Below are 19423 nucleotides of genomic sequence, written 5' to 3'. Positions count from 1 at the left end.
GCTCTCTACCTGTTCCCCAGTCTCAGTGGCCTTCTAGCCATTTCTGGGTGACCTCTTTCCTGCTGTAAGCCATATGCCCATTTTATCTTGCAGTCTTGGGTTCCTGGGGATCTGTTCTTCCTTTCTGCTTCCCCTGGTTGGCTCCTTCCCAACCTTCAGGATTCAGAGCCTGTCCCTACTATCCTGCCTAAAGTAGTTCTGTCAGATTCATTAATTCATGAAGGAACTAGCATATGGTAAAACTAGTTCAAGAGAGTATAGAGAGTCAGACTTATTTATAGTCATAGAAAGAAAGGATACTGGAATAGAATTGCTAAATTAGGTATAAACCTGATTAATGCCCTACAGGGTAATACAAGTGCAACCTGGCTATTATATTTTTTTCTAAGACGAACGTATTTGCATTGCCATCAGACAAGAATTACTTGTTAGCTAACCGTTTTTTTCCAAGTTAATATCTACCCTTTCAGGATTATCAAATGCCCAACCAAGAGTAAACAGTAAGTCAGAGCAGAAGTCCATATCCCTAGGAAGTGAGGTGATCCTTGGGTGGGCCTGCTGGTTAATGCTTCTGCAGGGCAATCTCCTCCCCACTTTGTTCTTTCCCAGCATCTGTTTCCTGATAGCACTTAGCAGAGTTTGTAAATATTCCTTACAGGTTCCACTAGTTTTTTGTCTGTCTTCTTCACTTTTCCAGCTTGCCTAAGGGGGAGGGAAGAGGATCTGGCACCCCTTGCATTGTGAGGCATTATAGGCACTCAGTGTGTATTGGTTGAATGAATGAGTGAAGAGATGCATGTTTATGCATAGGGAGGGTGTCTTAATCATCTGTCACTCTTTAGTCTAAAATGATTGGAATTTGGATTCTCCTGGAACTCCAGAGGAGTTTTTGCAGAAGTCATCTCAGTCTGCATATCATCTTTCTCAGGCACTGATTCTCAACCTTGTCTGTACTTGAGAATCACCTGGAGAGCTTTAAATATAAAGTAAAAAATACAGATGCCTGGGTCCATCTCCAGAAATTCTCATTTCATTTGTCTGAGATCCAGTCTGAGCATCAGGATTTTTAACAGCTCTCCAGGTGATTCTTATATGGAGACAGGTTTGAGAATGAAAGCTGCATCAAGCATTTTCAAGAGCTTTGCTTAAACTGTGTGTGTGTGTGTGTGTATGTGTGCGTGTGTGCGTGTGCATGTGCGTGTGTATAGTTATAGTAGCTGCAACTGAACTAGGGTGCTGCACGGCACTAGGTATCTCTCTAGCTCCACCCTAGTCAGAGCTGGGGTTAAACAGATGGCAAAACAGCTTACTTGGAAGGCAGAAGAAAAGAAGGTGAAAATTGAGGACTGGTAGAGAATTTCTGATGAGGAAATCATGTGGTAAACATTTGCCCTGGGACCTGCTGTACCTTTCTTTCCAGGGTCTGAACTTGAGCACATGTGAGAACTGAGGGAAGGTTAAGAGGGACCTATAGAGTAGGGTTTCTCATCATTTTAGTGCCAGGAGCCCCCTTGGCAGTCTGAAGCATGTGGACTCCTTCTCAGAATGATGTTTTTTTGTTTTTTTTTTTTTAATTGCATTTTAGGTTTTGGGGTACATGTGAAAAACAAGCAAGGTTGTTGGATAAGTGCATACGTGGCAGTGTGATTTGCTGTCTTCCTCCCCTTCACCTATATGTGGCATTTCTCCCCATGCTATCTCTCCCCGACTCCCCACCCCCTGCTGTTCCCCCCACTCCCCGTCAACAGACCCCAGTGTATAGTGCTCCCCTCCCTGTGTCCATGTGTTCCCATTGTTCAGTACCTGTCTATGAGTGAGAACATGCGATGTTTGATTTTGTGTTCTTGTGTCAGTTTGCTGAGAATGATGGTTTCCAGGTTCATCCATGTCCCTACAAAGGACGCGAACTCATCGTTCTTGATGGCTGCATAATATTCCATGGTGTATATGTGCCACATTTTTCCTGTCCAGTCTATCATCGATGGGCATTTGGGTTGGTTCCAGGTCTTTGCTATTGTAAACTGTGCTGCAATGAACATTCGTGTGCATGTGTCCTTATAGTAGAACGATTTATAATCCTTTGGATATATACCCAGTAATGGGATTGCTGGGTCAAATGGAATTTCTATTTCTAGGTCCTTGAGGAATCGCCACACTGTCTTCCACAATGGTTGAACTAATTTACACTCCCACCAACAGTGTAAAAGTGTTCCTATTTCTCTACATCCTCTCCAGCATCTGTTGTCTCCAGATTTTTTAATGATCGCCATTCTAACTGGCGTGAGATGGTATCTCAATGTAGTTTTGATTTGCATTTCTCTAATGACCAGTGATGATGAGCATTTTTTCATATGCTTGTTGGCCTCATGTATGTCTTCTTTTGTAAAGTATCTGTTCATATCCTTCACCCATTTTTGAATGGGCTTGTTTGTTTTTTTCTAGTAAATCTGTTTTAGTTCGTTGTAAATTCTGGATATCCGCCCTTTATCCGATGGGTAGGCTGCAAACATTTTTTCCCATTCTGTTGGTTGCCGATTCACTCTATTGACTGTTTCTTTCACCATGCAGAAGCTGTGGAGTTTGATTAGGTCCCATTTGTCTATTTTGGCTTTTGTTGCCAATGCTTTTGGTGTTTTGGCCATGAAGTCCTTGCCTATGCCTATGTCCTGAATGGTTTTGCCTAGGTTTCCTTCTAGGGTTTTTATGGTGTTAGGTCTTATGTTTAAGTCTTTAATCCATCTGGAGTCAATTTTAGTGTAAGGTGTCAGGAAGGGGTCCAGTTTCTGCTTTCTGCACATGGCTAGCCAGTTTTCCCAACACCACTTATTGAACAGGGAATCCTTTCCCCATTGCTTGTTTTTATCAGGTTTGTCAAAGATCGGATGGTTGTAGATATGTTGTGTCGCCTCCGAGGCCTCTGTTCTGTTCCATTGGTCTATATCTCTGTTTTGGTACCAGTACCATGCTGTTTTGATTACTGTAGCCTTGTAGTATAGTTTGATGTCTGGTAGTGTGATGCCTCCCGCTTTGTTCTTTTTGCTTAGAATTGACTTGGCTATGCGGGCTCTCTTTTGGTTCCATATGAAGTTTAAGGTGGTTTTTCCAGTTCTGTGAAGAAGGTCATTGGTAGCTTGATGGGGATAGCGTTGAATCTGTAAATTACTTTGGGCAGTATGGCCATTTTCACGATATTGATTCTTCCTAACCATGATCATGGAATGTTTCTCCATCTGTTTGTGTCCTCTCTTATTTCGTTGAGCAGTGGTTTGTAGTTCTCCTTGAAGAGGTCCTTTACGTTCCTTGTTAGTTATATTCCTAGGTATTTTATTCTCTTTGTAGCAGTTGTGAATGGCAGTTCGTTCTTGATTTGGCTCTCTTTAAGTCTGTTATTGGTGTATAGGAATGCTTGTGATTTTTGCACATTGATTTTGTATCCTGAGACTTTGCTGAAGTTGCTTATCAGTTTCAGGAGATTTTGGGCTGAGATGATGGGGTCTTCTAGATATACCATCATGTCGTCTGCAAATGGAGACAGTTTGACTTCCTCCTTTCCTAATTGAATACCCTTTATTTCTTTTTCTTGCCTGATTGCTCTGGCTAGAACTTCCAGTACTATATTGAATAGGAGTGGTGAGAGAGGGCATCCTTGTCTAGTGCCAGATTTCAATGGGAATGCTTCCAGTTTTTGCCCATTCAGTATGATATTGGCTGTTGGTTTGTCATAAATAGCTTTTATTATTTTGAGATACGTTCCATCGATACCTAGTTTATTGAGAGTTTTTAGCATAAAGGGCTGTTGAATTTTGTCAAAGGCCTTCTCTGCATCAACTGAGATAATCATGTGGTTTTTGTCTTTGGTTCTGTTTATGTGGTGAATTACATTTATAGACTTGCATATATTGAACCAGCCTTGCATCCCCAGGCTGAAGCCTACTTGATCATGGTGGATAAGCTTTTTGATGTGCTGTTGTAATCGGCTTGCCAGTATTTTATTGAAGATTTTTGCATGTATGTTCATCATGGATATTGGCCTGTAGTTTTTTTTTTTTGTTGAGTCCCTGCCGGGTTTTGGTATCAGGATGATGTTGGTCTCATAAAATTATTTGGGAAGGATTCCCTCTTTTTGGATTATTTGGAATAGTTTCAGAAGGAATGGTACCAGTTCCTCTTTGTATGTCTGGTAGAATTTGGCTGTGAACCCATCTGGACCTGGGCTTTTTTTGGTTGGTAGGCTCTTAATTGCTGCCTCGACTTCAGACCTTTTTATTGGTCTATTCAGGGTTTTGACTTCTTTCTGGTTTAGGCTTGGGAGGAGGCAACTGTCCAGGTATTTATCCATTTCTTCCAGGTTTTCTAGTTTATGTGCATAGAGTTGTTTGTAATAATCTCTGATGATGGTTTGAATTTCTGTGGAATCTGTGGTGATATCTCCTTTATCATTTTTTATTGCATCTATTTGGTTATTCTCTCTTTTCTTTTTTATTAATCTGGCTAGTGGTCTGTCTATTTTGTTTATCTTTTCAAAAACCAGCTCTTGTATTTATTGATTTTTTTGTAGGGTTTTTCGTGTCTCTATCTCCTTCAATTCTGCTTTGATCTTAGTTATTTCTTGTCTTCTGCTAGGTTTTGAGTTTTTTTGATCTTGCTCCTCTAGCTCTTTCAATTTTGACGATAGGGTGTCAATTTTAGATCTCTCCTCTCTTCTCATGTGGGCACTTATTGCTATATATTTTCCTCTAGAGACTGCTTTAAATGTGTCCCAGAGATTCTGGTATGTGGTGTCTTCATTCTCGTTGGTTTCAAAGAACATCTTTATTTCTACCTTCATTTCATTGTTTATCCAGTCAACATTCAGGAGAAAGTTGTTCATTTTCCATGAAGCTGTGCAGTTCTGGGTTGGTTTCTGAATTCTGAGTTCTAACTTGATTGCACTGTGGTGTGAGAGACTGTTTGTTATGGTTTCCGTTCTTTTGCATTTGCTGAGGAGTGATTTACTTCCAATTATGTGGTCAATTTTAGAGTAGGTGTGATGTGGTGCTGAGAAGAATGTATATTCTGTGGATTTGGGGTGGAGAGTTCTGTAAATGTCTATTAGGTTTGTTTGTTCCAGGTCTGAGTTCAAGTCCTGGATATCCTTATTAATTTTCTGTCTTGTTGATCTGTCTAATATTGACAATGGTGTGTTGAAGTCTCCCACTATTATTGTGTGGGAGTCTAAGTCTCTTTGTAAGTCTTTAAGAACTTGCATTATGTATCTGGGTGCTCCTGTATTAGGTGCATATAGATTTAGGATCGTTAGCTCTTCTTGTTGCATTGATCCTTTTACCATTATGTAATGTCCTTCTTTGTCTCTTTTGATCTTTGTTGCTTTAAAGTCTATTTTATCAGAGATGAGAATTGCAACTCCTGCTTTTTTTTTGCTCTCCATTTGCTTGGTAAATCTTCCTCCATCCCTTTATTTTGAGCCTTTGTGTATTCTTGCATGTGAGATGGGTTTCCTGGATACAGCACACTGATGGGTTTTGACTTTTTATCCAATTTGCCAGTCTGTGTCTTTTGATTGGGGCATTTAGTCCATTTATGTTTAGGGTTAATATTTTTATGTGTGAATTTGATCCTGTCATTTTGATGCTAGCTGGCTGTTTTGCCCATTGGTTGATGCAGATTCTTCATTGTGTTGATGCTCTTTACCATTTCGTGTGTTTTTGGAGTGGCTGGTACTGTTTTTTCTTTTCTATGTGTAGTGCCTCCTTCAGGAGCTCTTGTAAAGCCGGTCTGGTGGTGATGAAATCTCTGAGTACTTGCTTGTTCACAAAGGATTTTATTTTTCCTTCACTTATGAAGCTTAGTTTGGCTGGATATGAAATTCTGGGTTGAAAGTTCTTTTCTTTAAGGATGTTGAATATCGGCCCCCACTCTCTTCTGGCTTGTAGGGTTTCTGCTGAGAGATCTGCTGTGAGTCTGATGGGCTTCCCTTTGTGGGTAACCCGACCTTTCTCTCTGGCTGCCCTTAGTATTTTCTCCTTCATTTCAACCCTGATAAATCTGATGATTATGTGCCTTGGGGTTGCTCTTCTAGAGGAATATCTTTGTGGTGTTCTCTGTATTTCCTGGGCTTGAATATTGGCCTGCCTTGCTAGGTTGGGGAAATTTTCCGGGATAATATCCTGAAGAGTATTTTCCAGCTTGGATGCATTCTCTTTGTCACATTCGGGTACACCTATCAAACGTAGATTAGGTCTTTTCACATAGTCCCATATTTCTTGTTGACTTTGTTCATTCCTTTTTACCCTGTTTTCTCTAATCTTGCCTTCTCGTTTTATTTCATTGAGTTGATCTTCGACCTCTGATATCCTTTCTTCTGCTTGGTCAATTCAGCTGTTGAAACTTGTGCATGCTTCGCGAAGTTCTCGTGTTGTGTTTTTCAGCTCCATCAATTCACTCATATTCCTCTCTAAGTTGTCCATTCTTGTTAGCATTTCATCAAGTCTTTTTTCAAGGTTCTTAGTTTCTTTGCATTGGGTTAGAACATGTTCTTTTAGCTCACGGAAGTTTCTTATTATCCACTTTCTGAAAGCTGATTCTGTCATTTCATCACACTCATTCTCCATCCAGTCTTGTTCCCTTGCTGGTGAGGGGTTGTGATCCCTTGTAGGAGGAGAGGTGTTCTGATTTCGGGTGTTTTCATCCTTTTTGCACTGGTTCCTTCCCATCTTTGTGGATTTATTCACCTGTCGACTTTGTATTTGCTGACTTTCTGATTTTGGTAAGTTTAAGTCTGCAGCAGCAGAACTCATAAACCCCCTTTTCTTCCCCCCAGGTGTTCTGTCCCAGGGAGTTAGGGCTTTATGCGTTTCCGCTGTGCTGCTGCTGTTTTCCCTGCCCACAAGGTGGCAGCCTAGTCACACTCAGCCTGCAGAGGCTTTGCTGAGCTGCTGTGGGCTCCGCCCAGCTGCCTTGTGAACTTCCCTGCAGTCCTGTTTATATGGGTGTAGTAAGAACTGCTTCCGCTATGTTGGCCCGCCTCTGTAGTGATGCACCCTCTGTAGTGGCGGGTTGCCTTGGCGACGGCAGATTGCCTCGGGAACTGCAGGGTGCCTCCGTAATGGCGGACGCCTCTCCTCCACAGAGCTGGACCGTCCCGGGTTCAGTTGTGTTTGCCGTGAAAGTCTCAACCCAGAGCGTTTCCAATTGCTGTTTTTTTGTTTTTGTGGGGGTGGGACCAGCCAGGCCTAGTCACCTGGCTCCCTGCCTCAGAGCCTTTTGTTTTTTAGTTGAACGGTCGGCTGTCTACCAGGTGACCTGGTTGCCTGTTGAACAGCCGCTGGGACCTGTGTAATTTCTCGTGCGGCGACCCGCTGCACCGGTTGAAACCGTGGCTCTGAGAATCGTGGCGCTTTTTTGCCCAGGAATCTCCTGGCTTGGCTCCCTGCTTCAGCTCCCCTTGCTGGCTAAGAGGGGACACCGTCTTGTTTACTCTGCACCGGGAGCCGCTGCATCAGCTGAAACCACGGCTCTGAGATTCATGGCACTTCTTTGCCCAGGAATCTCCTGGCCTTGCTCCCTGTTTCAGCTCCCCTTGCTGGCTAAGAGGGGACACCGTATCGTTTGCTCTGCATCGGGAGCCGCTGTGTCGGCTGAAACCACGGCTCTGAGATTCGTGGTGCTTTTTTGCCCGGGAATCTCCTGGCCTGGCTCCCCGTTTCTGCTCCCCTTGCTGGCTAAGAGGGGACTCAGTCTCGCTCACTCTGCATTGGGAACCGCTGCGCCAGGGCGCAGGCCAAACAGCTGTGCCGGCCAAAACAGCGGTGCTGGCGACCCGTGGGGCTCCTCCACCTGTGAATCTCCTGATCTGTGGGCAGTAAAAATCCTTCTGGAAATGCGGCGTCCACTCATCCTCTGCGCTTTCACTCGGACCTGCAATCCCGAGCGCCTCCTAACAGGCCATCTTGGATCTCTCCAGAATGATGTTTTAAATGCAACAAAGACACAGGATTATAATGGAAGCCAATTATATGAAAATAATCACTAAAATATTTAAAAGAAATTGTTATAAAACAACGTACATGCTTCTAGGCCTGGCGTGGTGGCTCATACCTATAATCCCAGCACTTTGGGAGGCCGAGGTGGGCAGATCACTTGATGCCAGGAGTTCAAGACCATCCTGGCCAACATGGTAAAACCTCGCCTCTACTAAAAATACAAAAATTAGCTGGGCCTAGTGGCACATGCTTGTATTCCCTGCTACTTGGGAGACTCAGGCAGGAGACTAGCTTGAACCCAGAAGGTGGAGGTTGCAGTGAGCAACCACCCCCAAACCCCAAAACATCATGCTTGTTTATTAATGCATTAAGTAAAACATCTAACAGTGATTGAAATAACCACTACTTTTTCAAGGTAGTAATATGCATAAATAATACTTAAAGATGTCTACAACTGTAATGTGATTTAAAAATACCTGATCTGATAGGTAACAAAGTTACAGGTATTGCTAGTAATACTATAATGGCTTATTGCCTATATTCATAATGGGAATAAATGCTAAATTTCAGTTACAGTAGGGAAAATAAAGATGTATTTTTTTTTTTTAGTCAGTGTGACAGACCCCATGATTTCTTTTCAGTAGTCCCTTTGGGAGCCTGTGAACTCTGATAGTGCAATGGCATGATTCATGTAGGCTCTGGGGCTGTGTTCCCCAAACTGGTTTATGGTCTGGTTGCAGTCTGGCACAGTTTGCAGTGGAAGGAGAGAGAATTGGGACAAAAGAATAAGTTATTTATGAAACTAAATGTAGTGAAATCTAAGTTTGGGTTTTTTTTGGGTTCCTCTTGCTAAGTGTCCTTTATGAAATTGATAATGGGTAGTAGTTTGGGGTAAGATTCTTGATGAGATAAAATGTTGGCAGCTTTATGTTGGCTTTCTTCATTTTTGTTGCTGTTGTTGTTGGGGGAGAAATTTTTCCTATTTTGTGAAATCCAAAAATTTGTGAACCACTGTTGTGGTAACTATTCTACTGCCAAGAAGATACTGCGGCAAATCGTTGAGTTCCCTTTGACTCCACCCTTATCTGTAAAACAATTGTTCTTAACTCAGATGATTTTTGGCAATGTGAGGAGACATTTTTGGTTGTCCCAGCTGTGGAGGGGGACTGCCTGGCATCTAACCCGTAGAGGCCAGGGATGTTGCTCAATACCCTACACTGCAGAGGACAGGACCCCCTCTTCCAACAACAACAAACTTATCTAGTCTAAAATGTCAGTAATGTTGAGACCGAGAAAGCCTTCTGTAAAATAAGGATAAAGACATAGGAACTCTAATCCTGACGGCTTGTTTCCTGTGCTCTAGTTTTTTTGTTTTGTTTTGTTTTTGTTTTAATACCATACAAGAAAGTTAGAAGGATTTTGCAGCATTGAGTCCTGTTTCTGTGGCTTTGTTTTCAAACAAGAATTATTTTATTCAAGGAAAGATGAAAGCAGATATTTTCTGGTTGAATTGAGGGTGGGGGTCCCTGTGCTTTGCCTATTTGACAAACCCTCCCTATATCTTAGGGCTAGGAGAGAAATCCTTTGAGTGTGACAATCAGTTTGTTAATTCATAGAAAAGACAGGATAGGAAGCCCAAGGGTGAAGAAAGAAGCCCAGGAGGTAAGGTTGTAACTGGCTATGTGTGTGTCTGTCTGTGTGTGTATGGGTGTGTGTCCATACAGAGTCTCTGTATTTTGAGCACTAAATACTATGTTGGGATGTCCCATTAAGCTAAGGTCAACTCATCCATTCTGATGAACGTTCAACCCAATCCCCCTTTCCTTTTTTTCCTCAGTGATTCCTTTGGCAATTTCCTTTACCCCCTCTCTCAGCCCTGCTACAGGGACACAGAGCTGCTTTGGACAAAGTTCACCTATGCAGGTTCACGTATACGGCTGGGCACTTGTGTTTTCTAGGGGTTCTGTCCCTCTAGACCATACCCCTATCGTTAGCTCTATTGTTGTTCCTCCCCAAAGATTCTCCCCAACCTTCTCAGATGTGGATTCCCACCTTATTTATTTGCAAAAATATTTGTTGTGGGATTCTTTGACAATCTAGTAAAAGCTCTGTATCTTAGCAGGAAAATACACTTGACATTATGTAAAGAATGTTCCCTTCAATGTCAGGGGTTTCTGGACCCTTATGGCCTGTTCGTGGAGCCCAGTGAAGAGCCCTTCTTCAGAGAAATGCAGTATATGGGATGGATGTAGAGGATATAAGTTGGAAGAGGCATAGTGGCGAAACTGAACACCAAAGAGGTAAAATAAAGGGGATACTGCTTGCTAGCAGCAGAGCCCAGTGGATTGTGGACCTCTTAACTCACTCCTGGGATTAGGAAATTTAACTTATTAACCATCCTCCTCTGCCAAAATTTATAAGATCACCCTTCCCATTGTAACCTCCACCCCGCCATCCAGCTATTACCTACCCATTTCCTAATTGGCAAGACGCATTTCAGATCAGTGGGTAGACAGGAGGATAACAGGAGACTAAATGGCTTTGATTACCCAGGCCTGGGTTGATAACATTGGCCCGATGTTTGTTGTTGTTGTTGTTTTTTGTTTTTCCCCAAAGTAACTTCAGGAAAATGTGTAGGGATGGTTTCACTTTGGAATTGTAGAACATTATTGTCATAATTCTTTGTTAACCTATAAGTAGCTGGTATAAGTGAATAGGTTAACAAAAAGTAGTGGGAGAGAAGGGAGCCAGGAGTCAGGAGTCAAGAATTTTTGTTAAGGTCATAGCTCTGCCACTGTCTTGCTGCATGACTGAGACAAGTCTTGCTCTCCCTTTCCTGGGCTTATTTCCTCACCTGCAAAATTCAGATATTTGAGCAGGTTTTCTCTAGGTCATTTTCTGAAATGACACAGTTTCATGCTAAATGTTCAAATCTGTACTTGAAAGAATTTTAATACTCAGGATGGTAATATAGCCTTGTGGCTGGGAATGTAGGTCCCAGCAATAGGCTACCTCATTTTGAATCTTTCCTTCATTACCTTTTATTTGTGTGGCCTCAGGCAAGTTTCTTAATTTCTCTGTTTCAAGTGACTCACTGGAGGAAAATACATACCAACAGCACCTGCCTTATAGAGTTGTTTTAAGCACAAAATCAGGGAATCCCTTGTCAAACATTGTAGAAAAGCATCTACAGCTATGTTATTTAATATGGTAGCCACTTGCCACATGTGGCTATTGAGCACTTGAAGTGTGGCAGTGTGGCTAGTGTGACTGAGAAACTGAATTTTTAATTAAATGATTTAAATCAAAGACTTCAAACACTGTAAAATATTTTCTGTTAAATGCAATTTTATTGATTTAGTAGGACCACACTTCACTTCAACCATTGAATTCTGTAAGAAAAGGATTAGCAACCTTTTTCTATAAAGGGTCAGATAGACTTTGTGGGCAGTATGATTTTGATCACAACTACTTAACTCTGTTGTTATAATATGAAAGTAACCATGAACAACATGTAAGCAGAGGAGCATGGCTGTGTGCTAATAAAACTTTATTTATGAACACTGAAATTTGAATTTAAAATTTTTTTATTTTTAATTTTTGAGACAGAGTCTCACTCTTGTCACCCAGGCTGGAGTGCTGCAGTGGCATAATCTCAGCTCACTGCAACCTCTGCTTTCTGCGTTCAAGCAATTCTCCTGCCTTAGCCTCCTGAGTAGCTTGGATTACAGGCATTCATCACTACGCCTGGCTAATTTTTGTATTTGAGTAGAGACAGGGTTTCACCATGTTGGTCAGGCTAGTCTCAAACTCCTGACCTCAGATGATCTGCCCACCTTGGTCTCCCAAAGTGCTGAGATTACAGGTATGAGCCACTGCACCTGGCCTGACATTTGAATTTCATATAGTTTTCACATCATGAAATATTTTTCTTTTGATTTTTTCCAATACTCAAATACTGTACTTGTGGGATGTACAGAAATAGGCAGCAGACTGGATTTGGCTCTTAGGTACACACCCAAGATAAATAAATTCGTGTCCATCAAAAAGCATTTATAAGAATGTCACAGCAGCTTTATTCACAATGGTCTCGCACTGGAAACGACCCAAATGTTCATCACAGGATAATGGATTAAAAACTTCAATATATTCTTTTTTTAATTTTTCTTGAAAAAAGGTCTTGCTCTGTTGCCTAGACTGGAGTGCAGTGGCGCTGTATTGGTTCACTGCAACCTGCACCTTCCAGGCTCAAACCATCCTCCTACCTCCGCTTCCTGAGTAGCTGGGACTACAGGTGTGCACCACCACACCTGGCTAATTTTTGTGTTTTTTTTTTTTGTAGAGATGGGGTTTCACCATGTTGCCCATGCTGGTCTCGAACTCCTGAGCTCAAGCAATCTGCCCACCTTGGCCTCCCAAGGTGCTGGGATTACAGGTGTGAGCTACTGCTTGCAGCTCAATATATTCTTAAAAGTGGATTATTCCATAGCAATGAAAAAGAATGGGCCGGGCATGGTGGCTCACACCTGTAATCCCAGCACTTTGGGAGGGCAAGGCAGGCAGATCAGGAAGTCAGGAGGAGAGCAACACCATCCTGGCCAACATGGTAAAACTCCATCTGTACTAAAAATACAAAAATTAGCTGGGCGTGGTGGCGCGTGCCTATAATCCCAGGTACTCAGGAGGCTGAGGCAGGAGAATAGCTTGAATCAGGGAGTCGGAAGTTGCAGTGAGCCGAGATCACACCACTGCATTCCAGCCTGGGGACAGAGCGAGACTCCATCTCAAAAAAGAAAGAAAGAAAGAGTGAATTATGTGTACAATGCATTGAATGATTATCACAGACAAAAAGGTTGTAAAAGAAACTAGTTACAAGAACAGATACTGTATGATTCAGTTTATGAAGTTTCATAATGGCAAAGATAATCTGCAAGTATAGAAAGTACAGAGGTTGCTGAGTGGAACAAAGGGAGGAGATTACTGGAAAGAAACATGAAAGAAAATTCTGTATCTTAATTTGGGTGTTGGTTACAGGGATGGAGATATATATACATATATGTGTATATATATATATACATACATATATATGTATTTGTCAAAATTCTTCAAGAGGAACACATACAGTTCCCTATAAATCATCCCTCCATACAAAATACTCTTTACATAATTGAAAAAGAAACCAATTAGTTGCTTACATTTAGCATTATAATATTCCTTAGTAAAATACAGATTTCTGGCCACAATGGCTCACATTCCCATGTAGCAACTGTCAACTAGAGCTGTGCTGTTTCAGTATGGTAGCCAGTAGCTGTTGAGCATATAAAATGTGGTAAGTACGAATTGAGGCGTGCAAGGAGGATAAAATATACACAGGAGTTTGAAGACTTAATATGAAAAAATAATGTAAAATATTTCATTAATACTTTATGTTGATTACATGTTGAAATAATATTGAGTTGAAATAGATTATTACGATTTCACCATTAAAATGTTTTGAAATTAAAAATTTTTAATTGTGATAAAAACAAATAAAACTTCCCATCTTAACCATTTTAAATGTATAATTCAGTAATGTTAAATATAGTTACATTGTTATGTAACTAATTTCTAAAACCTTTTCACCTCACCTTACAAAATGGAAATTCTGTACTCATTAAACACCTTCCCATTTTTGAGAGAGAGGGTACAGTGACATGATCATGGTTCACTGCTACCTCTGCCTCCCAGGCTCAAGAGAGTCTCATGCCTCAGCCTCCCAAGTAGCTGGGATTACAGGTGCATGCATCACCATACCCAGCTAATTTTTGTAGTTTTAGTAGAGATGGGGCTTTGCCATGTTGGCCAGGCTAGTCATGAACTCCTGGCCTCAAGTGATCCGCCCACCTCAGCCTCCCAAAGTGCTGGGATTACAAGCGTGAGCCATTGCACCTGGCCTGCCCATCTGCTTTCTGCTTCTATGAGTTTGACTACTCTTGATGCCTCATATAAGTCAAACCACACAGTACTTGTCTTTTCGTGACCAGCTTATTTCAGTTTTTTTTAAAAAAATACCTTTTAAATGTGACTACTATAAAACTCACAAGTATGTATGTAGCTCACATTCTTTTTCTGGCAGATAACATTGAAGGAGAGCGAACAGCAACTGCCATTTTGATGGAACATGGACTCTCTGTCCAGCACCCTCTACTCCATATTATCTAGCTAATGAGGCTCGATGTTACTTGCTATTTATTATTGCATTTATGCTGTTACATTTTTTTTAATGGATTGAGGAAATTGAGGTATTTCTTTTTTTCTTTTCTTTTTTGAGAGACAGGATCTCACTCCGTCACCCAGGCTGGAGTGCAGTGGCATGATGCAGCCTTGAACTCTTGGACTTAACCAATCCTTCTGCCTCAGCCTCCTAAGTAGCTGGGACTACAGGCATATGCCACCATGCCCAGCTGATTTTTTTATTAAAATTTTTTGTATGGATGGGGTCTTACTCTTATTGTTCAGACTGATCTCAAACTGCTGGGCTCAAGTGATTCTCCCACCTGAGACTCCCAAAGTGCTGGGATTACAGGCATGAGCCACCACTCCCAGCCTAAAGTATTTCTAATACATCTGTATCTCTATCAAATATGGAAAAACAAAGGATTTTTCTTTTTTGTAGAGGGTCAAGTGTTTAAAAAGGAGCAGGCATAGTTTTCTTTGTGGAAGGAAAAAATAGTCATTTATATTTAATCTACAAAGCATTTCTATGTTCAAAGAATGTAACCTAGGATACCATTACGAAACAAATTGTCATCTTGGATGGCCACTCTCATTGTCTCCTCAGACCCTCTAAACATTTAGTTTGAACTCTGACTTTGTTTCCTGTGTATTAATTCAGTTTGGGAGATAAGATTCTAACCAATGACTACAAATAGACCTTTTTCTTGACGGACATTATTGTATGGCAGATACTTTATTGATTAATTTTTTCAAAGTTTTACTATCAAATTTTGTATACATGTGACTAGGAAAAATATTCAGCTGAGTATGGTGACTCATGCCTGTAATCCCAGCACTTTAGGAGGTCAAGGTGGGAGGATTGTTTGAGCTCAGGAATTTGAGACCTGTCTGAGCAATATAGCAAGACCCCATCTCTACAAAAAATAAAAAAAAGAAATTAGCCGGTATGGTCACAAGCACCTGTAGTCCCACCTACTCAGGAGGCCGAGGCAGGAGGATCAGTTGGGTCTGGGAGTTCAAGGCTGCAGCGAGCTACGTTAGTGCCACTGCACTTCAGTCTGGGAGACAGTGAGACCCTGCCTCAAAAAAACAAAATCCAAAAAACAAAAAACATTCAGACTGAACATTTGCAAACTACTTTTACTTTTCACTTTTTAAAAGCTTGGATCAGGTTAAGGGAAATGGCACCTTCATGAAAGTTTTCAATGATAAGAATATTATTATGTATGGTTACAATTCTGTTAAGTGAGAGTTGTTTAAAACCACATGACCAAAGAACGTATGAGAGAAATTCAGCTGTATTTTGTCTTTTGCTGTTTGGTGGGTGTCTGGGGCAGGGGAGAGGTGGTTTTCTAGGCAAATAGTTCTAAAGAATTTCCATAGACAGGGTGGAAGAATGTGTGAAGTGACAGTGTCCTAGACAATATCTGGGAGCCCTATTTAAGTCCTAGTATAATAATTGATATTCATAATTCCATAAGTGTATTACATTGTTCCTTGGAGTTATCTGTTGAATGCCAGTAGACACTGAGCATTTCTTTCTTTTCTCCCTCAATAAGTACTTAGAAGTAGAGTCATCCTCTTATGGGCAGATCAGGGTGCAAATTATTTTATGTGATCTTGTTTCATCTTTTTAGATCCCTTTTGCAGACTGAGCTGGAGCATATACCTGAGACCAAAACCGTAGGATTAACTTATATTTGACTTACTAAGATTCTGGAGTTTCTTTTCACTTGCCTTTTTGCTTTTGAAGCCCATTCCTGCTTTGAGTGCTGGAGAGCTGCCTGAGGTTGGGAAACATTAAGATTGGTTACTCTGTTTACGTCTCTTGGGCCCTTGGCTGGGATCACACAGGGATTTGTCATATTACATGCTTCTTTTTTTTTCCCGGGACAGAATTTTGCTGTTGTTGCCCAGGCTGGAGTGCAGTGGTGTGATCTTAGCTCAGTGCAACCTCCGCCTCCCAGGTTCAAGAAATTCTCCTGCTTCAGCCTCCCGAGTAGCTGGGATCACAGGCGCCTATCACCATGCCTGGCTAATTTTTGGTATTTTTAGTAGAGATGAGGTTTTACCATGTTGGCCAGGCTTGTCTTGAACTCCTCACCTCAGGAGATCCACCCGCCTTCACCTCCCAAAGTGCTGGGATCACAGGCATGAGCTGCCGTTCCTGGCCACCTGCTTCTTTGAATCAAATGTGGACATAGCAACTAAAAATAAACATCATGTGGATATTGGAGAACCAGGGGCCTTCTTTGCCTGGGGAGCTCTAGGATACTTGCTTGCTGTTGCTAAGATATTTTCTGGCCTTAGCACAGCATCAATCATTGAAAGTGCAGCTGTGTTTTTGGAATGGAGAGCTAGTGGAAGTGCAAAGGCACACTGATGAATATTATCCTGAACAATGGATACAGATGCAAGTCATTATGCATAATCCATAATATTGTCCCCATTTTTGTAGGGTTTTGTGCTATGCGATTGTGTGTAACATGATGTGCTGAGAACTACAAGTGTGCCAAAGTATCATTTCCACTTTCAGAATAGTTTTGTTAGAATTTTGAAAGATAAGTAAATATACCAGACCATTGCATTTCAACTCTTTGTAACATTATGAGTGGATAATGGTTTTGACAGTAGAACCTGGGTGAATGATGGATTGATTGCTCTGACTTGATACTGTTTTCCTTATTCCATTATGAAAAGACAACCAGAGATTGGATGTGAAAATTTCTGAAAGAATTATATAGGATAAGAAACTGTTTTACCCAGTAAGTTTGCCTTAGGAACAAGGGACCTTTCTGTAGAGCACTGGTTAAGAACCAGCTTGCCTGTGTTCAAACCTTGGCTCTGTCACAGATGAATTGTGTGATCTTGGGGACATTACTTAGCTCCTTTATGTCTGTTCCCACTTTCGTAATGGGGTGGGGGTAATGATGGTTTTATCATACACAGTTGTTGTGAGGAGGAAATGAGTTAATGTTTGCAAATCTTTAATACTGTGCCTGGCATATTTAAGCACTATATGAATTTTACCTGCCACCATTTGTCACTTATTGTATTATACAATGTCATATCCTTTTTCTTGGTTATTGGACTGAAGGATGAAGTGGGAGATCAGTCCCAAATCTGAATTTATTCTGCGATTTGGCAACATTGAAAAATGTTAAGCCAGAATACTTTGGTTAAACCATAGGATTTAAAAAATCATGACATTATTATAGGAGTACTCATTGTATCTAAATCTAAATTTAATCTATATTTAGTGCTCTGGAATTTTTCCTCAAAAATGATTCATCTTTTGGCCATTGAATTCCCCGTTTTTGCAGTTTTTAAATAAAGTCTGACTGGAGCTTCTCTGATTTCTGGTCCTAAAGAATTGCCTCTGCCTCGCTTTATGATGTCAAAGAATGATGGTGAGATACGATTTGGGAACTCAGCTGAGCTGCATGGAACTAAGGTTCAGATTCCATATTTATCCACGGAAAAAAATTCCTTCAAAAGAATGGACGATGAGGATAAACAGGTAAACAGTTTGATCAGACATGTTCATTTGATTCCGACTGTGAAACCTCATGTAGTAGGGTCTCGTATCTACTGTTCAGCTTCCAGCAAATCTTACCATCTGGAACCCAATTACAGACTTGGAAGTGAGCCAGTAAAGTTTTCTCTTCACAAGAAAGAGAGGCTGACGCATATGAATCACCACCAGCCACTTAAGGCCCCTTTAAAGCCTACTTTAAAGTAGAATTGTGTCTAAAATAAGGCTACCGATTTAATACATCTATTGATTTCCCTAGGTCAGGGGTTTTCTAAATGGATTCTTGGAAATGTAACTTCCAGGAGTTTTTAGTAGGTTCTTTTCTCCAAGAAGAAGTCTGTAGAAAAGGTTTCTCCTATTATAATAAATGTGTTTGGAGAATGCTGCTTCATATCCTCTTCCTGAGGGAAAGACTAAATCCCCAATCTTGGAAATTCGTAGTGCACATTAGCACAGTAAGGGGCCTGAGAAGTTCTGCAGTAAAGAGACCTGGAAATCTGTGTTTACTAAACTTCTTTCACTAGGAAATTCTTTCTTGGGGAACATATTTGGAATATCAACTTGGGAAATGCTGCCATTACCCATTTAGGAGGTTTGGAACCAGAATAGGGAGGATAGACTTTTAAAATTAGACCACTAATTGCAATAGTCAGATGATGATTGGTGGACACAAAAGTATAAAATCTCAGAAGAGTGGGCCTATCAGGAAGAAATAAATAGTCTACACATTAGTGTACCCGCAGACATCAAGGTACAGCTCATACTTCCAACAAAGATACTGAATCATGCAGAGAAGTCAGATTATGTTCAACATAGTATCTTCTACAAGGTAAATAAACTTATATCATAGGAACAGTTGAGACTGGGCATGGTGGCTCATGCCTGTAATCCCAGCGCTTTGGGAGGCCAAGGCAGGCAGATTACCAGAGGTCAGGAGTTTGAGACCAGCCTGGCCAATATTGCGAAATTCCGTCTCTACTAAAAATACCGAAATTAGCCGGGCGTGGTGGTGTGCACCTGTAGTCCCAGCTACTCGGGAGGCTGAGGCAGGAGAATGGCTTGAACCTGGGAGGTGGAGGTTGCAGTGAGCTGAGATCACATCACTGCACTCCAGTCTGGTCCACAGAGTGAGAGTGTGTCTTAAAAAAAAAAAAAAAAAGAAAACTTAAATGAAAATGTTTTTAAAATGCAATGAATGTTAAACGATTATGTTGGAAAACTAACTTCTGTGACTTACCCCTGTGCTGTTGTGTAGATGAAGTATTGCTGCAGAAGTTTTATATGGATAGTTAAGGGAGGTGTAGCACATCTTGTTAAACAATTCCATATACTGTCACTTTCATAATTCTGACACATTTTAAATTGGTTCTTCAGGGATATATTTAAAAAGGAGGAGGTGTAGGAATTTTCAGTCAATTCTTTGGCATGATTTCCCACCAGCATTTGGAGAGGAATGAGGGTCCACTGTCCCATGGTGGTTGATGCCCTGGGAAATTTCCAGGCCCAGTCCCTGGCTGTGTGAAAGAGAATACATCCTTTCACTTCAGGCTGAGTTTATGCATGCCCCACCCAATCTGTGGGTGTGAGCTCCTGCTTTAGAGCAAATATATTTTTCTTTTTCTTGAAGAAGAGTATTTTTTTTATTTTTATTTTTTTTTTGAGATGGAGTCTTACTCTGTTGCCAGGCTGG

At 41.1% G+C, this 19423-nt stretch overlaps 1 protein-coding gene across 10 annotated transcripts in view; it reads left to right on the top strand.

The window, feature by feature from the left end:
• The window catches only part of REPS2 (RALBP1 associated Eps domain containing 2), a 285301-nt gene that overhangs the window by 63568 nt on the left and 202310 nt on the right, over positions 1-19423 (top strand). For all 10 annotated transcript variants that reach the window (XM_064364499.1, XM_064364494.1, XM_064364493.1 and 7 more), the window contains exon 3: positions 17570-17718. In XM_064364499.1, coding sequence (XP_064220569.1) covers positions 17590-17718 — 129 coding nt within the window. In that variant the 5' untranslated portion in view covers positions 17570-17589. The remainder of the gene's footprint in view (positions 1-17569; positions 17719-19423) is intronic.

Source organism: Aotus nancymaae, unplaced genomic scaffold (genome assembly GCF_030222135.1).
Source record: "Aotus nancymaae isolate 86718 unplaced genomic scaffold, 86718_ANA_hifiasm-v0.15.2.pri h1tg000058l, whole genome shotgun sequence".
In the NCBI taxonomy this organism is placed as follows: Eukaryota; Metazoa; Chordata; class Mammalia; order Primates; family Aotidae; genus Aotus; species Aotus nancymaae.
This window is presented reverse-complemented; position numbering and strand designations above follow the sequence as displayed.